Below are 19,419 nucleotides of genomic sequence, written 5' to 3' on the forward strand. Positions count from 1 at the left end.
GCATGGCGCTGTTTATGACTTCAAGCCTATCAACTCCCGAGATTAGGTTGGCAATACTATAGTGCCTATAAGAACATCCAATAGTCAAAGGTAAATGAAATACAAATGGTAAAGCGAGAAATAGTCCTATAACTCCTATAATGACTACAACCTAAAACTTCTTAACTGGGAATATTGAAGACTCATGTTAAAAGGAACCACCAGCTTTCATATGTTCTCATTATTTTTCGGAGACTAAATTGATTTTATTTATGTATTATATTAAGTTAAAATAAAAGTGTTCATTCAGTATTGTTGTAATTGTCATTATTACAAATATATATAGAAAATTTAAAAAAATAAAAATCGGTCGATTAATCGGTATCAGTGTTGAAAAATCATAATCGGTTGACCTCTACTGGAGAGACCTGAAAATAGCTGTGCAGCAACTCTCCCCATCTAACCTTACAGAGATGGAAAGGATCTGCAGAGAAGAATGGGAGAAACTCCCCAAGTACCGGTGTGGCAAGCTTGTAGTGTCAAACCCAAGAAGACTTGAGGCTGTAGTCGCCAAAATTTCTCATCTTAATATTTATATATTTCTTAATTCCATTCTTTCACTTTTAGATTTGTTTGTATTGTTGTGAATTGTTAGATACTACTGCACTGTTGGAGCTAGGAACACAAGCACTTCGCTACATCCGCAATAACATCTGCTATATGTGAATGCGACTAATTCAATTTGAGTTGATGTAATAACATAAAAAAAGATAATGCACATAAAATCTTCATAATTCATAAAGGTCATGTTAACTGACTGATATTAACACATAGAACAAAACATATATGATCTCATAATCCTGTGTTAACCTCCAAAACCCATTTTCCCCACCATTAATTTAAAAAAAAATTTAGGACTACAAGCTGGCAAGTTCCATACTCCCACACATTTTTTCTGTCTGCATTTTCCCTCTGCACTGACATGTAACCTTGCTACATCTAAAAGCCATAGAAAATGTAGGCTAATAGATCCATAGGCTACACATCTCTACACATGATGGTTCCATGTGGCTCAGTTGGTAGCACTTACAATGCCAGGATTGTGGGTTCGATTCCCATGGGGGCTCAGTATCAACACGTTTGAACTCACTACTGTAAATTGCTCTGGATAATAGTATCTGATAAAATGTCTAAAATGGATTCCTAAGTCTATGCTTTTTTATCTGCACTGAAAACTAATGTAACCTTGTTCTATGCCTTTGGAATGAAGCATGTAGACTAATAGTTACTTATATTACTAGCCGTCGCATCTCATGGAGGCAGCTGCTGCCATATCTCTCTATGATTTCAGTTGAAGCTCATCCATCCCATGTACTTTACTTCCTGGAGAACTGCTGTCATTGTCATATTCGTAAAGATTATGTATCCTTCAACATGACAGGTTGAGGGTAAATACAGATTAGCCTTCTTGTCATGCTAACCTGAACTGCCGTGTCATTCCCCTTGACCCATATCTGCATTGGAACAGTGAAGAGAATCACAGGCAAAATATTGTTGGTATCCACATACTGTTCGTATTCTTCCACTCTCATCGCAATTCTTAGACATAACAACACAACAGCCATGTGGATTAAAAAAGAGACTCATAGCAGACACCTGGAGAGTGGCCCTATGGCCTCTACTATGATGCTGCAGTGTTGGATTAAAGGGCATAGTTTTAATCAGATTAAGAGATTAGGATGTTTATGCAGATTACTTTATAACCAGGATTGAGGGAGAGGAGAGAGATTTCTCTGGCAGTATTCAGAGGTGGAAGACAGTTACCCGTAAAACGCAGTAAGTATTTTTTTCTTGTATTTTTTCCAATTAATATAAATATTTGATAATTAATGTTATTACATTCATTAATCTAGCAAGCATAGGGAATGGATCATCTGAGTGTAGTATTGGGGGCCATTTTTATAAAATAAAATAATATCCACAACCCTAATCAACAAAAGATACGCAACCTAATGCATACAATGATGATTGTCAGGGTTCTACGAGACGTATTCTAAAAAAGTTTTTGTGAGTGTGGCTCTTCTTTAATAAGAATATGTTTACCTTCCCTTTGGCAACAATGTATTTCTATTCTTTGACAGACAATGCCGGGGGTGATAAATATGGACGAGTTGACAGACGTGGATAAGGCTAAAATGGAAAGAGACCAAAAGAAGATTGAAGTCAAGCTTGAGAGATGGATGGTAAATTTGACACCTTACTTTGATTGAAAATTTTTCCAATTGTAAAAGGATTATCTATGTAATAATAATAATAATAATAATAATAAGCGGGATAGTAATACATTTGTACTGTATTTTAAACATGGATAAAAGCCATGAAATGTTCCAAAGTGGAATGGATTGGTCATCAAAAGAGACTGTAATGACAGGTAACCTAGCGGTCAGGAGACAGTAACTGAAAAGTCGCTGTTCACGTAGTTGGCTCGGGGATTCAAACCAATCTGTCCATGTGCCCTTGAGCAAAGCATATAACCATAATTGCTCCAGTAAGTCGCTCTGGATAAGAGCGTCTTCCAAATGACTAAAATGTAAATGCATTCTTGATATTACAGTTGTGTGTGTTACATGTTAACCCTTCTTTTGTATGACAGACGTCTAAGTGCTGTACTGAGTTTATGGAGGCGGTTCAGGCCGGTGTAGAAGAAGACACTCTGGTCAAAGGCATCGCAGAAGACAAGAACCCATTCAAGGAGTTGAAAGGTGGATGTGTCGTCTGCTGAAGAGGACAGGAGTCAGAACAGACAGTGGAGCTTTTCTTTCACTGATTAGACCCTCTCTAGTGCCCAAGGACATGCCCCCTTCCTAGGAAACATAGCTGGATCAGCAATAGCTAACCGAGAGGAGATGGTAAAAAACAAACAGATGTAAATAAATCTAAATCTCATGAAACCATGTAAATGAATCCTTCTAGATTGTGATCCCTCCTTGGAGTGATGCAGGAAATAAAGGTTGTTTTTGGAATGATTGTCAGAGGTTTGTTGGATGGTTAATATTGTCAGTAAAGAGCTTGTCTCCCATGAGACTGTCTATAGTCTGAGTGTGCACCATCTGTTTCATTATTGGACAAAACCACAGTAATTAAATGAGCTTGTTTACAACTACAAGTCACCCCGGATGTTGTGTGAAAGACAGAGTACTTTTACAGGCTTATAGACACATACTTATAGACACAAGATGGTATTGACAAATCTGCCATCAATGGGGAAAAAAGTAGTTATGAAGGTAAGGAACATGTATGTTATGGGTAGCTCACCTAAACATCATGAAATCCACCTTTCTAGCCTACAGCTTTCTACTTTGTCTGGCATAGCCTACTACTGCATTTATGCCGCGTTGAAAACAACTGGGAACTCGGAAGAAATACGAAATCACATCATGACGTCAGTGATCTTCAGGTCGGAAAGACGGATCTCTAGAAAAAAAAACGCACAGAAATCAGAGATTTCGGAGTTCCCAATTGTTTTGAACGTGGCAATAGCCTGTGACACTACTAGTTGCGCATGTGCAGCTCATTGACGCACACACAACATAAACTGTTACTTACACAGAAATGGCTCAGCGCCTGAATTTGGTAGTAAGCCGTCATTTCTCTAAATTAACCTCGCTAAGCAGTACAAGGAAGCTGGCTGAAAATGTGTCATCTAAACCCAAAACGGCCAGTGGTTCAGAGATAACGGCTGATCATTTACTCTACACACCAGAGCATTTTGCGTTGAAGGAATCTCTTAAAAAGGTATGCAAGACTGGTAGCCAGTTAGTTAGCGTACCATTACAACAATGAACCACATAATAATAAAATCATGATTCAATTTCACACAAAGTTAATAATAATATAGCTTTCGTGGATGTGAATATTGGTGGTATAACTTGCAAATGATAATCGCACTTTAAGGACCATGAAAGTAGGTGAGAGGTCACTAGCAGAAAGGCTAACTCGACACAAACGACTCTTTTTTTCTATTCGTATTTGAATAAAGTTTCAGTTCTATCCTACGACAATATTTCGCAATATTTTATTTTTCGAAACAAACATCTCCTTGTTTCTGTCACAATCAGCGACAGTGAATTTTTTTGTCAATCAATATTTAAATGTCATTCATTCAACCTGCCAAACATCAAGCACATGTCGTATTCATACACAATTGTCCCAATGCATTTATAACTGGAATTTTGTCAAATTAATCTACCTCTGATTTTTGCCTTTTAATCCCTGAGAAGAATCTGCTTCATAAACCTGTACTTGAATATTCATCAGGCTTATTGAAGGCAACCCTGGTCCTGGAGTGCTACAGGTATGTCAGGTGTTTAGAGTTATAGGCTGTGTTCAAGAGCATCAAAACCATAATGTATCTTGAGTAAATTGTGACTGACTGACTATCATTAAAGTAGAACTGACAGTGTTTTAACTACTTTGCAGATATGAAACAAACAATCATAATATCAGTCAAAAATATAAAATTCCCTGTTTATACCACAAAACCATTAAAAAAAAAAAAAAAAATTATTTGACCAAAAATTCCATGACGTACAGTAAGGCATTGTTGGCAGAATAGATGGATGCAGTTCAATACATGAGTAATATAATTCACCAATACATGTGTTGGTTGTCCCAAAAATATTCCTATCAGGTTGTAAATCACAGCTGACATGGTACATTGTTTGCTGCCTCCACCCATTTCCGCCAAACGCGGAAACTATGGATACAAATTCTTCCCTGCTTGCGCATTATCATAATTCATATGCGCGCCACTAGAAGTCCCAGCATTAGAATGTTTCTGTTAGCTAAAATACATCATGACAAAATACACCATATTACTGTCCTGCTAATGTGCCTGGACCTTGTAGACTAAACTGCCTAGAAAACCCCCATATCTGATGCAATTGGTTGCCCAAAATGGCAGGTTAGATGCAATTATTTCTAAATGAATATGCATTTATAACGCCAGGCTTTTGAGCGGTTATTCAAACGACATAGCCTATTCACTACAGTTTACAGCCTAGACTAGAGTTTTGTAGTAACTTGAAAACATTAACATTCTTCATTACATTATGTTGTTGTAGCCTAGGTAGAATACATTTATTGTCCCTAAAAAACTGAAACAGGGTAGCGTTTCGAGCAGCGTACCTGCGGGACTTGGACTGGGAGGGAGTGCACTCAGCTTAACCTCAGAAGTGAAAGAAGTGAAACAGCTGAAAACTGTTGTTCTGATTAAAGAAGCAATAAAACTGACCTTCTTTAGACTAGTTGAGTATCTGGAGCATCAGCAATTTGTGGGTTTGATTACATGCTCAAAATTGCCAGAAACAAATAACTTTCTTCTGAAACTCGGCAGTCTATTCTTGTTCTGAAAAATGAAGGCTATTCCATGCGAGAAATTGCCAAGAAACTGTAGATCTGGTACAATGCGGTGTACTACTCCCTTCACAGAACAGCGCAAACTGTCTCTAACCAAAATAGAAAGAGGAGTGGGAGGCCCCGGTGCACAACTGAGCAAGAGGACAAGTACATTAGAGTGTCTAGTTTGAGAAACAGACACCTCACAAGTCCTCAACTGGCAGCTTCATTAAATAGTACCTGCAAAACACCAGTCTCAATGTCAACAGTGAAGAAGTGACTCCGGGATGCTTGCCTTCTGGCTGTCAGCGGAACCTTGTCTGCCAGTTAAACAGTTAATTCAGCCTCATTTACTGCCTTTTTAGAAAACATAGCTGATATGGCTGACTTGTTTAAACAAATATGGTTTCTACTGACAATTGATGTACCAAACTATGGCATAAGGGAACAACGAGTGGACAAAAGGCAATCCGTAATTTCGATTAACTATTTGTTCAGCACTTTCGAAATGTCCAGTGGCAGAATTCAGAACATGGGCCATTCCTACAGTATTCGCGCTGTACACCAAGTCAGAACCGTAGGATAAATAACGGGGGCATATAAACAGACAATGAAAGTTCTTACAATATTCGATGACGACATTTCTCTAAAACAGGCTATAGGCTAATTAAGAGGTGAAAAGGGACCAAATTATTAGCGTGAGGCACATGGGCTACTAACAGCTTACTACACAACATACACTTACTGTAGTAACGTTATTACTTTCTTAGCTACAGTAAGCATATTGCCCTGGCATTTCACATCATTTATGCAGCAGCATACAATACATTTTTGTACTCACCTTGTGCTGTGGTCACGTCCTTCCAAACCACTCATTGTTGAATTTGTGATTTCCAACTTGTTGTGTAATGTTTATGTCCAATGGCCGATGAGCACCGATACGTTTTATCTATAATTTCTGATTCATTATGATGACTGCTAGCTAAGATTTTGAAAGTATGATGTTGACATGATCAGTCCAATCAAAGCTACTATAAATATAACATGATTTGATGTCATTTTATCTGTGGCAAATGACCTTGATTCTTCTTGGATGGCCACTTCTAATGTAACGCTATGTCAGCAGGCAAAGGGCGAGAATTTTAGAGGTCTCCCCTTACACTTCGCGGTGACGTAGTTTCCCCATGAGTGGCAGAACACTGAGCCAATCACGGCACAACACTCCGTATTTTCTGCTTGCTTGCCCCACCACCACAGAAAGCACTGAGCCAGGCAGAAACACCTGCAATTTGGAGCTGCCTTGCTCAAGAAAACAAAAAAAGAGACTGTGTTTGTTTGCGGCTTTATTAACTGAATTATATATATACACACACATTGTTTACAAACTGATATGTGACACATTAATGCCAAAATAACATGCAAAACAGGCAAGCCCAATTTTGTCATTGTATTTATTTATTATTATTATTTTTGCAAAAAATGTGGAGCTCAAAACAGGTGGTGCTCAAAATAGGTGGGGCGTTAACAGGCTCTGCCCCACCTTCCCTGAATGATGGGTCGCCACTGGATTTAATCAATAGTGGAGCTTTGCATGGCCGGGGAACAGAGCGCAGCCTGGAGGAATGCACTACAGATCTGCCATTTCATAATCTGGTTACTTGTTTTTCTTGCACTTTGACAGGTAGCCTATAGCCCTAATATTTAGCTAATGAATCGCCGAATATCTAGCCTTTATTTAGCTTCTTACATCAGCTACACATCACTAGCACCTCTTTTCCAGCTGTTCCCGTGCGCAACAGGCAATAGGCTACGCAAGCCTCTCCGCAATAGGCCGTTTCTCTTCTCTTGAAATCCCAGGAAAAGCTATAAGTTACAAAAGCGACAGGACATTTAAATAATATTTTATACTAGGCCTAATAGCTTATTTGAGAAAAGAAGCAGGCTTGCTCTTTTAATTGCTGAATGTAAAACAGGCCAACAGCATAGAAAATGCATGCTGGGAAAGTGTAGGAAAAGTGTAGCTTTTTCAAGCAGAAATTTGCTTCCTGCAACACTAACTCAAAAACGTTCTGGGACACTGTAAAGTCCATGGAGAATAAGAACACCTCCTCCCAGCTGCCCACTGCACTGAAGATAGGAAACACTGTCACCACTGATAAATCCACCATAATTGAGAATTTCAATAAGTATTTTTCTACGGCTGGCCATGCTTTCCACCTGGCTACTCCTACCCCGGTCAGCAGCACTGCACCCCCCACAGCAACTCGCCCAAGCCTTCCCCATTTCTCCTTCTCCCAAATCCGTTCAGCTGATGTTCTGAAAGAGCTGCAAAATCTGGCCCCTACAACTCAGCCGGGCTAGACAATCTGGACCCTTTCTTTCTAAAATTATCTGCTGAAATTGTTGCCACCCCTATTACTAGCCGGTTCAACCTCTCTTTCATGTTGTCTGAGATTCCCAAAGATTGGAAAGCAGCTCAAAGGGGCTTCAAAGGGGGGGACACTCTTGACCCAAACTGCTACAGACCTATATCTATCCTAGCATGCCTTTCTAAGGTCTTCGAAAGCCAAGTCAACAAACAGATTACCGACCATTTCGAATCTCACCATACCTTCTCTGCTATGCAATCTGGTTTCAGAGCTGGTCATGGGTGTACCTCAGCCACGCTCAAGGTACTAAACGATATCTTAACCGCCATCGATAAGAAACATTACTGTGCAGCCGTATTCATTGATCTGGCCAAGGCTTTCGACTCTGTCAATCACCACATCCTCATCGGCAGACTCGACAGCCTTGGTTTCTCAAATGATTGCCTCGTCTGGTTCACCAACTACTTCTCTGATAGAGTTCAGTGTGTCAAATCAAATCAAATTTATTTATATAGCCCTTCGTACATCAGCTGATATCTCAAAGTGCTGTACAGAAACCCAGCCTAAAACCCCAAACAGCAAGCAATGCAGGTGTAGAAGCACGGTGGCTAGGAAAAACTCCCTAGAAAGGCCAAAACCTAGGAAGAAACCTAGAGAGGAACCAGGCTATGTGGGGTGGCCAGTGCTCTTCTGGCTGTGCCGGGTGGAGATTATAACAGAACATGGCCAAGATGTTCAAATGTTCATAAATGACCAGCATGGTCGAATAATAATAAGGCAGAACAGTTGAAACTGGAGCAGCAGCACAGTCAGGTGGAAGTTGAAACTGGAGCAGCAGCATGGCCAGGTGGACTGGGGACAGCAAGGAGTCATCATGTCAGGTAGTCCTGGGGCATGGTCCTAGGGCTCAGGTCAGTTGAAACTGGAACAGCAGCATGGCCAGGTGGACTGGGGACAGCAAGGAGTCATCATGTCAGGTAGTCCTGGGGCATGGTCCTAGGGCTCAGGTCCTCCGAGAGAGAGAAAGAAAGAGAAGGAGAGAATTAGAGAACGCACACTTAGATTCACACAGGACACCGAATAGGACAGGAGAAGTACTCCAGATATAACAAACTGACCCTAGCCCCCCGACACATAAACTACTGCAGCATAAATACTGGAGGCTGAGACAGGAGGGGTCAGGAGACACTGTGGCCCCATCCGAGGACACCCCCGGACAGGGCCAAACAGGAAGGATATAACCCCACCCACTTTGCCAAAGCACAGCCCCCACACCACTAGAGGGATATCTTCAACCACCAACTTACCATCCTGAGACAAGGCTGAGTATAGCCCACAAAGATCTCCGCCACGGCACAACCCAAGGGGGGCGCCAACCCAGACAGGATGACCACAACAGTGAATCAACCCACTCAGGTGACGCACCCCCTCCAGGGACGGCATGAGAGAGCCCCAGCAAGCCAGTGACTCAGCCCCTGTAATAGGGTTAGAGGCAGAGAATCCCAGTGGAAAGAGGGGAACCGGCCAGGCAGAGACAGCAAGGGCGGTTCGTTGCTCCAGAGCCTTTCCGTTCACCTTCCCACTCCTGGGCCAGACTACACTCAATCATATGACCCACTGAAGAGATGAGTCTTCAGTAAAGACTTAAAGGTTGAGACCGAGTTTGCGTCTCTGACATGGGTAGGCAGACCGTTCCATAAAAATGTAGCTCTATAGGAGAAAGCCCTGCCTCCAGCTGTTTGCTTAGAAATTCTAGGGACAATTAGGAGGCCTGCGTCTTGTGACCGTAGCGTACGTGTAGGTATGTACGGCAGGACCAAATCAGAGAGATAGGTAGGAGCAAGCCCATGTAATGCTTTGTAGGTTAGCAGTAAAACCCTTGAAATCAGCCCTTGCTTTGACAGGAAGCCAGTGTAGAGAGGCTAGCACTGGAGTAATATGATCAAATTTTTTGGTTCTAGTCAGGATTCTAGCAGCCGTATTTAGCACTAACTGAAGTTTATTTAGTGCTTTATCCGGGTAGCCGGAAAATAGAGCATTGCAGTAGTCTAACCTAGAAGTGACAAAAGCATGGATTAATTTTTCTGCATCATTTTTGGACAGAAAGTTTCTGATTTTTGCAATGTTACGTAGATGGGAAAAAAGCTGTCCTCGAAATGGTCTTGATATGTTCTTCAAAAGAGAGATCAGGGTCCAGAGTAACACCGAGGTCCTTCACAGTTTTATTTGAGACGACTGTACAACCATTAAGATTAATTGTCAGATTCAACAGAATATCTCTTTGTTTCTTGGGACCTAGAACAAGCATCTCTGTTTTGTCCGAGTTTAATAGTAGAAAGTTTGCAGCCATCCACTTCCTTATGTCTGAAACACATGCTTCTAGCGAGGGCAATTTTGGGGCTTCACCATGTTTCATTGAAATGTACAGCTGTGTGTCATCCGCATAGCAGTGAAAGTTTACATTATGTTTTCGAATAACATCCCCAAGAGGTAAAATATATAGTGAAAACAATAGTGGTCCTAAAACGGAACCTTGAGGAACACCGAAATTTACAGTTGATTTGTCAGAGGACAAACCATTCACAGAGACAAACTGATATCTTTCCGACAGATAAGATCTAAACCAGGCCAGAACATGTCCGTGTAGACCAATTTGGGTTTCCAATCTCTCCAAAAGAATGTGGTGATCGATGGTATCAAAAGCAGCACTAAGGTCTAGGAGCACGAGGACAGATGCAGAGCCTCGGTCCGATGCCATTAAAATGTAATTTACCACCTTCACAAGTGCCGTCTCAGTGCTATGATGGGGTCTAAAACCAGACTGAAGCATTTCGTATACATTGTTTGTCTTCAGGAAGGCAGTGAGTTGCTGAGCAACAGCCTTCTCTAAAATTTTTGAGAGGAATGGAAGATTCGATATAGGCCGATAGTTTTTTATATTTTCTGGGTCAAGGTTTGGCTTTTTCAAGAGAGGCTTTATTACTGCCACTTTTAGTGAGTTTGGGACACATCCAGTGGATAGAGAGCCGTTTATTATGTTCAACATAGGAGGGCCAAGCACAGGAAGCAGCTCTTTCAGTAGTTTAGTTGGAATAGGGTCCAGTATGCAGCTTGAAGGTTTAGAGGCCATGATTATTTTCATCATTGTGTCAAGAGATATAGTACTAAAACACTTGAGCGTCTCTCTTGATCCTAGGTCCTGGCAGAGTTGTGCAGACTCAGGACAACTGAGGTTTGGAGGAATACGCAGGTTTAAAGAGGAGTCCGTAATTTGCTTTCTAATAATCATAATCTTTTCCTCAAAGAAGTTCATGAATTTATCACTGCTAAAGTGAAAGTCATCCTCTCTTGGGGAATGCTGCTTTTTAGTTAGCTTTGCGACAGTATCAAAAAGGAATTTCGGATTGTTCTTATTTTCCTCAATTAAGTTAGAAAATAGGATGATCGAGCAGCAGTAAGGGCTCTTCGGTACTGCATGGTACCGTCCTTCCAAGCTAGTCGGAAGACTTCCAGTTTGGTGTGGCGCCATTTCCGTTCCAATTTTCTGGAAGCTTGCTTCAGAGCTCGGGTATTTTCTGTGTACCAGGGAGCTAGTTTCTTATGAGAATTTTTTTTAGTTTTTAGGGGTGCAACTGCATCTAGGGTATTGCGCAAGGTTAAATTGAGATCCGCCGTTAGGTGGTTAACTGATTTTTGTCCTCTGGCGTCCTTGGGTAGGCAGAGGGAGTCTGAAAGGGCATCAAGGAATCTTTGTGTTGTCTGTGAATTTATAGCATGACTTTTGATGTTCCTTGGTTGGGGTCTGAGCAGATTATTTGTTGCAATTGCAAACGTAATAAAATGGTGGTCCGATAGTCCAGGATTATGAGGAAAAACATTAAGATCCACCACATTTATTCCATGGGACAAAACTAGGTCCAGCGTATGACTGTGACAGTGAGTGGGTCCAGAGACATGTTGGACAAAACCCACTGAGTCGATGATGGCTCCGAAAGCCTTTTGGAGTGGGTCTGTGGACTTTTCCATGTGAATATTAAAGTCACCAAAGATTAGAATATTATCTGCTATGACTACAAGGTCCGATAGGAATTCAGGGAACTCAGTGAGAAACGCTGTATATGGCCCAGGAGGCCTGTAAACAGTAGCTATAAAAAGTGATTGAGTAGGCTGCATAGATTTCATGACTAGAAGCTCAAAAGACGAAAACGTCATTTTTTTTTTTTGTAAATTGAAATTTCCTATCGTAAATGTTAGCAACCCCTCCGCCTTTGCGGGATGCACGGGGATATGGTCACTAGTGTAGCCAGGAGGTGAGGCCTCATTTAAAACAGTAAATTCATCAGGCTTAAGCCATGTTTCAGTCAGGCCAATCACATCAAGATTATGATCAGTGATTAGTTCATTGACTATAATTGCCTTTGAAGTAAGGGATCTAACATTAAGTAGCCCTATTTTGAGATGTGAGGTATCATGATCTCTTTCAGTAATGACAGGAATGGAGGTGGTCTTTATCCTAGTGAGATTGCTAAGGCGAACACCGCCATGTTTAGTTTTGCCCAACCTAGGTCGAGGCACAGACACGGTCTCAATGGTGATAGCTGAGCTGACTACACTGACTGTGCTAGTGGCAGACTCCACTATGCTGGCAGGCTGGCTAACAGCCTGCTGCCTGGCCTGCACCCTATTTCATTGTGGAGCTAGAGGAGTTAGAGCCCTGTCTATGTTGGTAGATAAGATGAGAGCACCCTCCAGCTAGGATGGAGTCCGTCACTCCTCAGCAGGTCAGGCTTGGTCCTGTTTGTGGGTGAGTCCCAGAAAGAGGGCCAATTATCTACAAATTCTATCTTTTGGGAGGGGCAGAAAACAGTTTTCAACCAGCGATTGAGTTGTGAGACTCTGCTGTAGAGCTCATCACTCCCCCTAACTGGGAGGGGGCCAGAGACAATTACTCGATGCCGACACATCTTTCTAGCTGATATGCACGCAGAAGCTATGTTGCGCTTGGTGATCTCTGACTGTTTCATCCTAACATCGTTGGTGCCGACGTGGATAACAATATCTCTATACTCTCTACACTCGCCAGTTTTAGCTTTAGCCAGCACCATCTTCAGATTAGCCTTAACGTCGGTAGCCCTGCCCCCTGGTAAACAGTGTATGATCGCTGGATGATTTGCTTTAAGTCTAATACTGCGGGTAATGGAGTCGCCAATGACTAGAGTTTTCAATTTGTCAGAGCTAATGGTGGGAAGCTTCGGCGTCTCAGACCCCGTAACGGGAGGAGTAGAGACCAGAGAAGACTCGGCCTCTGACTCCGACTCGCTGCTTAATGGGGAAAACCGGTTGAAAGTTTCTGTCGGCTGAATGAGCGACACCGGTTGAGCGTTCCTACAGCATTTCCTTCCAGAAACTGTGAGAAAGTTGTCCGGCTGCGGGGACTGTGCCAGGGGATTTATACTACTATCTGTACTTACTGGTGGCACAGACGCTGTTTCATCCTTTCCTACACTGAAATTACCCTTGCCTAACGATTGCGTCTGAAGCTGGGCTTGCAGCACAGCTATCCTCGCCGTAAGGCGAGTACAGCGGCTGCAATTAGAAGGCATCATGTTAATGTTACTACTTAGCTTCGGCTGTTGGAGGTCCTGACGAATCAGAGGGTCTGCTGTCCGGACCTCTGGCACTCTCTATGGGGGTGCCACAGGGTTCAATTCTTGGACCGACTCTTCTCTGTATACATCAATGAGGTCGCTCTTGCTGCTGGTGAGTCTCTGATCCACCTCTACGCAGACGACACCATTCTGTATACTTCTGGCCCTTCTTTGGACACTGTGTTAACAACCCTCCAGGCAAGCTTCAATGCCATACAACTCTCCTTCCGTGGCCTCCAATTGCTCTTAAATACAAGTAAAACTAAATGCATGCTCTTCAGCAATCGCTGCCTGCACCTGCCCGCCTGTCCAGCATCACTACTCTGGACGGCTCGGACTTAGAATACGTGGACAACTACAAATACTTAGGTGTCTGGTTAGACTGTAAACTCTCCTTCCAGACCCACATCAAACATCTCCAATCCAAAGTAAAATCTAGAATTGGCTTCATACTCGTCGCCAAACCCACTGGCTCCATGTCATCTACAAGACCCTGCTCGGTAAAGTCCCCCCTTATCTCAGCTCGCCAGTCACCATAGCATCTCCCACCTGTAGCACACGCTCCAGCAGGTATATCTCTCTAGTCACCCCCAAAACCAATTCTTTCTTTGGCCGCCTCTCCTTCCAGTTCTCTGCTGCCAATGACTGGAACGAACTACAAAAATCTCTGAAACTGGAAACACTTAACTCCCTCACTAGCTTTAAGCACCAACTGTCAGAGCAGCTCACAGATTACTGCACCTGTACATAGCCCACCTATAATTTAGCCCAAACAACTACCTCTTTCCCTACTGTATTTAATTAATTAATTTATTTTGCTCCTTTGCACTCCATTATTTTTATTTCTACTTTGCACATTATTCCATTGCAAATCTACCATTCCAGTGTTTTACTTGCTATATTGTATTTACTTTGCCACCATGGCCTTTTTTTGCCTTTACCTCCCTTATCTCACCTCATTTGCTCACATCGTATATAGACTTGTTTATACTGTATTATTGACTGTATGTTTGTTTTACTCCATGTGTAACTCTGTGTTGTTGTATGTGTCGAACTGCTTTGCTTTATCTTGGCCAGGTCGCAATTGTAAATGAGAACTTGTTCTCAACTTGCCTACCTGGTTAAATAAAGGTGAAATAAAAAATAAAAAGGACAGGTAGTGCATTGGTGTGATCACTTTTGGCCGGTTATGATAACATTGTTGCACTGATGCTTTGCTAATAGTTGCACAGGACAGACAGAGATGAGCACAGTGAAAAAGAAGAACCAAAAGAATTATGGAAACCACTTGATCAACAAGACAATGACATACTGTAGACCTAAGAATATGCGTAGGCTAAAAAGTGTTTGTTGTCGAATTGCTACAATTAAATATGAGTTACTGTATTATTTTGAATTAGGCCTACATGTGCATTGATGTATTATTTGCTATTGTCAGTATGACAATGAACACACCCTGAAAGCACTGAATGGTCTGAACCAGTATCTGTGTGTTAGAGACCTCATGAATGGTCTTGTTACCACCTAATTAATAGCAGCGCGTAGGATGTGTTGATTAACTGGTGTAGGACTGTAGATCAATAAACTATCAACTTTCCTCTAGTGTGGATGCTCACCCACATTTTATAGTTATGTAGCCTATTGTTTATCATTAGTTATCGTTGTAGTTATTGGCTTGGTGGATGGCCCGGGCCTTAACTCTGACAAAACACAACTAACGTTATTATTACAACAGAACTAGCCTACTAGTAAATAGCGAACGTTAGCAAACTTGAATTTAATAAATATCAAATTAGAATTTAATTCTCTATGAATAGACTCTTTCAAATGATTTACTCTTGCAAGTTTGCCACCAGTGTGCTGTGCTAGGGACATAAAGCGGAAGTCGAATCCATCACTTCCGTTGTTTGGCTGTGTCCATAGCAACGTTCGAAAATGAGGTGGATACGTCATTCCCAAACATTCTAAGAATTTATTAACCATATCTTAGTGCTCGCTTGTTAGACAATGTAAAAAATGTGTCCTATTCTTCCTGTGGGTGTATATGAACATATTTGAATAAGATTTAATGTTGCTAAAACGCTGTTTATCATGAGTGACTGCCTAAATGGGGCCAGAGCCAGAGCCATTTATTTAGAGTTGGGCCAATGTGGTTTCTGCATTATGATGCATTTACATGATGCGACAACATTAAATGGCAGCCATGTTAGCACCCTATTAACATTATATGGAATATATATATTTTTTAAATACTATAAAACGGAATGTCTAGAATGAGCATTATGATGCATTTACATAACACGACAACATTCTATGGCAGCCTAGTTAGCTCCTCATTAACAATATATGGGGAATATTTAAACAATGCTATGTAACTGAATGTCTAGAATTAGAACAATATTCAAAAAGTTGGCCTGTCTAAATATATGGCTCTGGCTGGGACTAGGCATAAGCTAACCTCTACAGTACCTGCAGCATCTATAAGACTATGGTTGCCTTCCGCTTTGCTAGACAGTCACCGGGGACAAAGAACTAAAAATACAGAGAGCCCATAAGGAGAAGGAAATCAAGACCGGGACGTAAATGGAAATAAAATTGTTTTCTATTGTGACTTAAACCTCAAAGGATGCAGGGAGGTTGAAAATAAACGAACATGCGAAAGATGGGAAGGATATAAATCTAAAAGGAAATGAGAAACAATATGAATACAACTCACCAGTGGGACAAATAGGACCTGTAGTTTATTAAAAGAATACAGTTGAGGGTTCCGTGCATTGTAAACTTGGTAGTGGCACACAAAATAATCCTTGAATTACTACAAGGTCAGAAGTTCATAATCACATTGCAAATCCAATCAGAATATTCTAACCTGTTCTAACCTATGTTCCATTTTAGAGTAAAGTAGAACTTCTGAGATTACTCAATTTCAAATCCTTGGCTCAGTCATGAAATGATGACTGCCCTGAAAACATGTTTAAGTGATATTACTGGAATGTTATTGCACTGTGCCCAACTAGGTGTGAAACACAGCCATGTCAGGGGAAAGTGGTGTTCTTGACAGTGCTCTTGACCCCAACTTATAATTCACAGCTCTGTGTTGTGAAATTGTTCTGGTATGCAACTTTACCAGTCAAAAATAACCTTTATGTATGATTTATAGTCCCAGTAGACATGGACATTTCCCTTTCTAAGACCTAGCAGATTCTCCCTGTTCCCTTCCTCAGGATTTGAACTTTGTCAAATTGTGCATTTATTGCAGAGGAAGAGTGGGACCCGTACTCTGCTCATATCTGTCGGTCATTTTGATTATACTGTGCTTTATTTCTCACAGGTTTGTTACTCATGCCTTCCCCTGGAGTGAGTGTAGTGTGTGTATAGTGTTATTGTTCTGTACAATCCCAGAAAGAAACTCGTATGCTATAGACCTTCCTGTCCTGTACTCGTAGGTTATACCTGTCCTGTACTCGTAGGTTATAGGCCTACTTGTCCTGTACTCGTGGGTTATACCTGTCCTGTACTCGTAGGTTATACCTGTCCTGTACTCGTAGGTTATAGGCATACTTGTCCTGTACTCGTGGGTTATACAGTAGGCCTAGCTGTCCTGTACTCGTAGATTATAGGCCTACCTGTCCTGCACTCGTAGGTTATACAGTAGGCCTAGCTGTCCTGTACTCGTAGGTTATACAGTAGGCCTAGCTGTCCTGTACTCATAGGTTACACAGTAGGCCTAGCTGTCCTGTACTCATAGGTTATACAGTAGGCCTAGCTGTCCTGTACTCATAGGTTATACAGTAGGCCTAGCTGTCCTGTACTCATAGGTTATATAGTAGGCCTAGCTGTCCTGTACTCATAGGTTATATAGTAGGTCTATCTGTCCTGTACTTGTAGGTTATAGGTCTGTTTGTTATTCTTGGCTGGTAGAGGAGCCAGTTCTGTGTATGTTGCTGTCCCTCCTTGCACAATCTTTTGGAATATGAAAACAGGCATTTTGGGGAGGCATTTTCCTCTTGGCAATTGTTTGTTTGTCTTGAAATGCCTTCAAACTTGTACTTTACTCTGGTTATGAACTCAGTCATATTTAATAAGACTGAATTTTAAGATTTTAGAACAAACTCCATAATGAACAGTGACTCGTGGCCCCTGACTGTGGCTTATGCACTGAAGGAAGCTGCATTACACTAAATTAGTCATTTTCCTCACTTAACTGCATAATTATGGTGGTTTTAATTGCTTTTAATTTTCTCTCTACCTGCCATTGGCGAGTTGTTGTGCTCCACAGCAACGCTTGAATGCAGATTTATGGACAGGTTTGTCAAGGGTCTCTACATTAACTACCGAAATGGAATTGGGAGGAAGCACACGTCGTTGCCTAAAATCAAACTATTTTACATAGGCAGTATTAACTGTTTTGAACATTTCCGCCCAAAAACAGGTCTATTTTTATGAGGATGTAGACTTAGCGAAACAATTTCAGGTGGCTTGTTGCAACCAATTATGCATCGTAGATTAAATGCATATAGGCTATGTTAAACACTTAAAAGCTGATAATAGTTGTACGTTTAAGCTCTTCTACTGTACTCTATGCTCCTTCAAAAAAGAACACCATCCATCTCATCATGCTGTTTATCTTTGCGAATGAGGTTAGCATATACACATGTAGGCATCATCTCCCCCTAAGAAGTGGTTGAGTTCGCAGAGAAAATGTGGGATGTTGATAGGGTCTTTTTAAGTAGTTTTCCAGCTGAAGACCTATTGGATGAACAAATCATATGAGTCAAGGCCTGCGTCCCAAAGGACACCCTGTTCCCTATACACGGAGTGTACCACACACTAGGAACACCTTCCCTCAGAACAGCCTCAGTTCGTTGGGGCATGGATTCTACAAGGTGTCGAAAGCGTTCCACAGGGATGCTAACCCATGTTGACTCCTATACTTCCCACAGTTGTGTCATGTTTGCTGGATGTCCTTTGGGTGGTGGACCATTCTTGTTACAAACGGGAAACTGTTGAGCATGGAATAACCCAGCAGCATTGCAGTTCTTGACACAAACTGGTGCACCTGGCACCTAATACCATACCCCATTCAAAGGCATTTAAATATTTTGTCTTGCCCGTTCACCCTCTGAATGGCACACACACACAATCCATGTCTCAAATGTCTCAAGGATAAACAAATACATATTTTACTGGTCTCCTCCCCTTCATCTATATTGATTGAAGTCGATTTAACAAGTGACATCAATAAGGGATCATAGCTTTCACCTAGATTCACCTGGTCAGTCGGTCATGGAAAGAGCAGGTGTTCTTAATGTTTTGTGTACACAATGTATTGGGCACTGCTCAAAAGTAGTGCACTACATATGGACTTTGGGACGTACAAATGGTCTCTTGACACTCCCATATCTCTAGAACGGGAGTGTTCCGCTCCTCATTCCTTCACTCCCTAACAGTTTTCAAGCATGAGTTTGGCAGGGGAGTTTGGCTGTGGCCCCGCTATGAAGGGAATGCCCTCAGGTGGATTTAACAGAGATTTTCATAATCCATCATATATTACTGTAGCTTTACATGGAGGATCTAATGTTTCACTTAATCCGAATCACTTCATCTTCATGTGTCTAGATTCCTGCACATCTCTATGTCCATGTGCTGGAGCTGGTATACTGTAACTGGTACAGTTAGTGTTATGGTGACTCCATAGGGAAATTAGATTTGATTTTTGGCTAACATTGTTAGATGCAAACATAGGCTTGTTAGTCTCAAACTATATTATAATTGTTTCCCTCTTAATGACAGGAATTTGGATTGGGTTTGGGGAGCTAGGCTACATGGTAATACACTAATCCGATCTCTATCGGCAGTCTTGTGAAACTGCAATAAAGGCTTGTTGACAGTGAGTGTAATAGATAGGTGGGAAGTAGCACACACAATAGCATCCCCCTCTTATCATAGCATGTATTCATCCATATGAGATGTTCTTTCAGTATGTTTTGGGTTCTTTTTGTATTCATTGATATGTAGACCTTAGT

The 19,419-nt window shown here is 41.5% G+C and overlaps 2 protein-coding genes across 2 annotated transcripts in view; both read left to right on the forward strand.

Annotated features, from left to right (window-relative positions):
• The first annotated feature begins 1,713 nt into the window (after positions 1-1,713).
• Positions 1,714-3,011, forward strand: LOC112237285 (guanine nucleotide-binding protein G(T) subunit gamma-T1-like). Its single transcript, XM_024405885.1, has 3 exons — positions 1,714-1,815; positions 2,121-2,222; positions 2,633-3,011. Exons 2-3 carry the CDS (start codon positions 2,124-2,126, stop codon positions 2,759-2,761), a joined length of 228 nt encoding a protein of 75 aa, XP_024261653.1. The 5' UTR covers positions 1,714-1,815; positions 2,121-2,123; the 3' UTR covers positions 2,762-3,011.
• Positions 3,012-3,560: 549 nt separating this feature from the next.
• The window catches only part of LOC112265802 (probable acyl-CoA dehydrogenase 6), a 39,556-nt gene continuing 23,697 nt past the window's right edge, over positions 3,561-19,419 (forward strand). The window contains exon 1 of the mRNA XM_042295224.1: positions 3,561-3,774. Coding sequence (XP_042151158.1) covers positions 3,592-3,774 — 183 coding nt within the window. The 5' untranslated portion in view covers positions 3,561-3,591. The remainder of the gene's footprint in view (positions 3,775-19,419) is intronic.

This window comes from Oncorhynchus tshawytscha, linkage group LG13 (assembly GCF_018296145.1).
Source record: "Oncorhynchus tshawytscha isolate Ot180627B linkage group LG13, Otsh_v2.0, whole genome shotgun sequence".
Lineage (NCBI taxonomy): Eukaryota > Metazoa > Chordata > Actinopteri > Salmoniformes > Salmonidae > Oncorhynchus > Oncorhynchus tshawytscha.

Excerpts from the sequence above, each read along its gene's own strand:
- LOC112237285 (XM_024405885.1), top strand. The coding sequence starts at position 2,124 with ATGCCGGGGGTGATAAATATGGACGAGTTGACAGACGTGGATAAGGCT. Across the intron at positions 2,223-2,632 it reads TCAAGCTTGAGAGATGGATG|ACGTCTAAGTGCTGTACTGA; the intron begins GTAAATTTGACA and ends TTTGTATGACAG.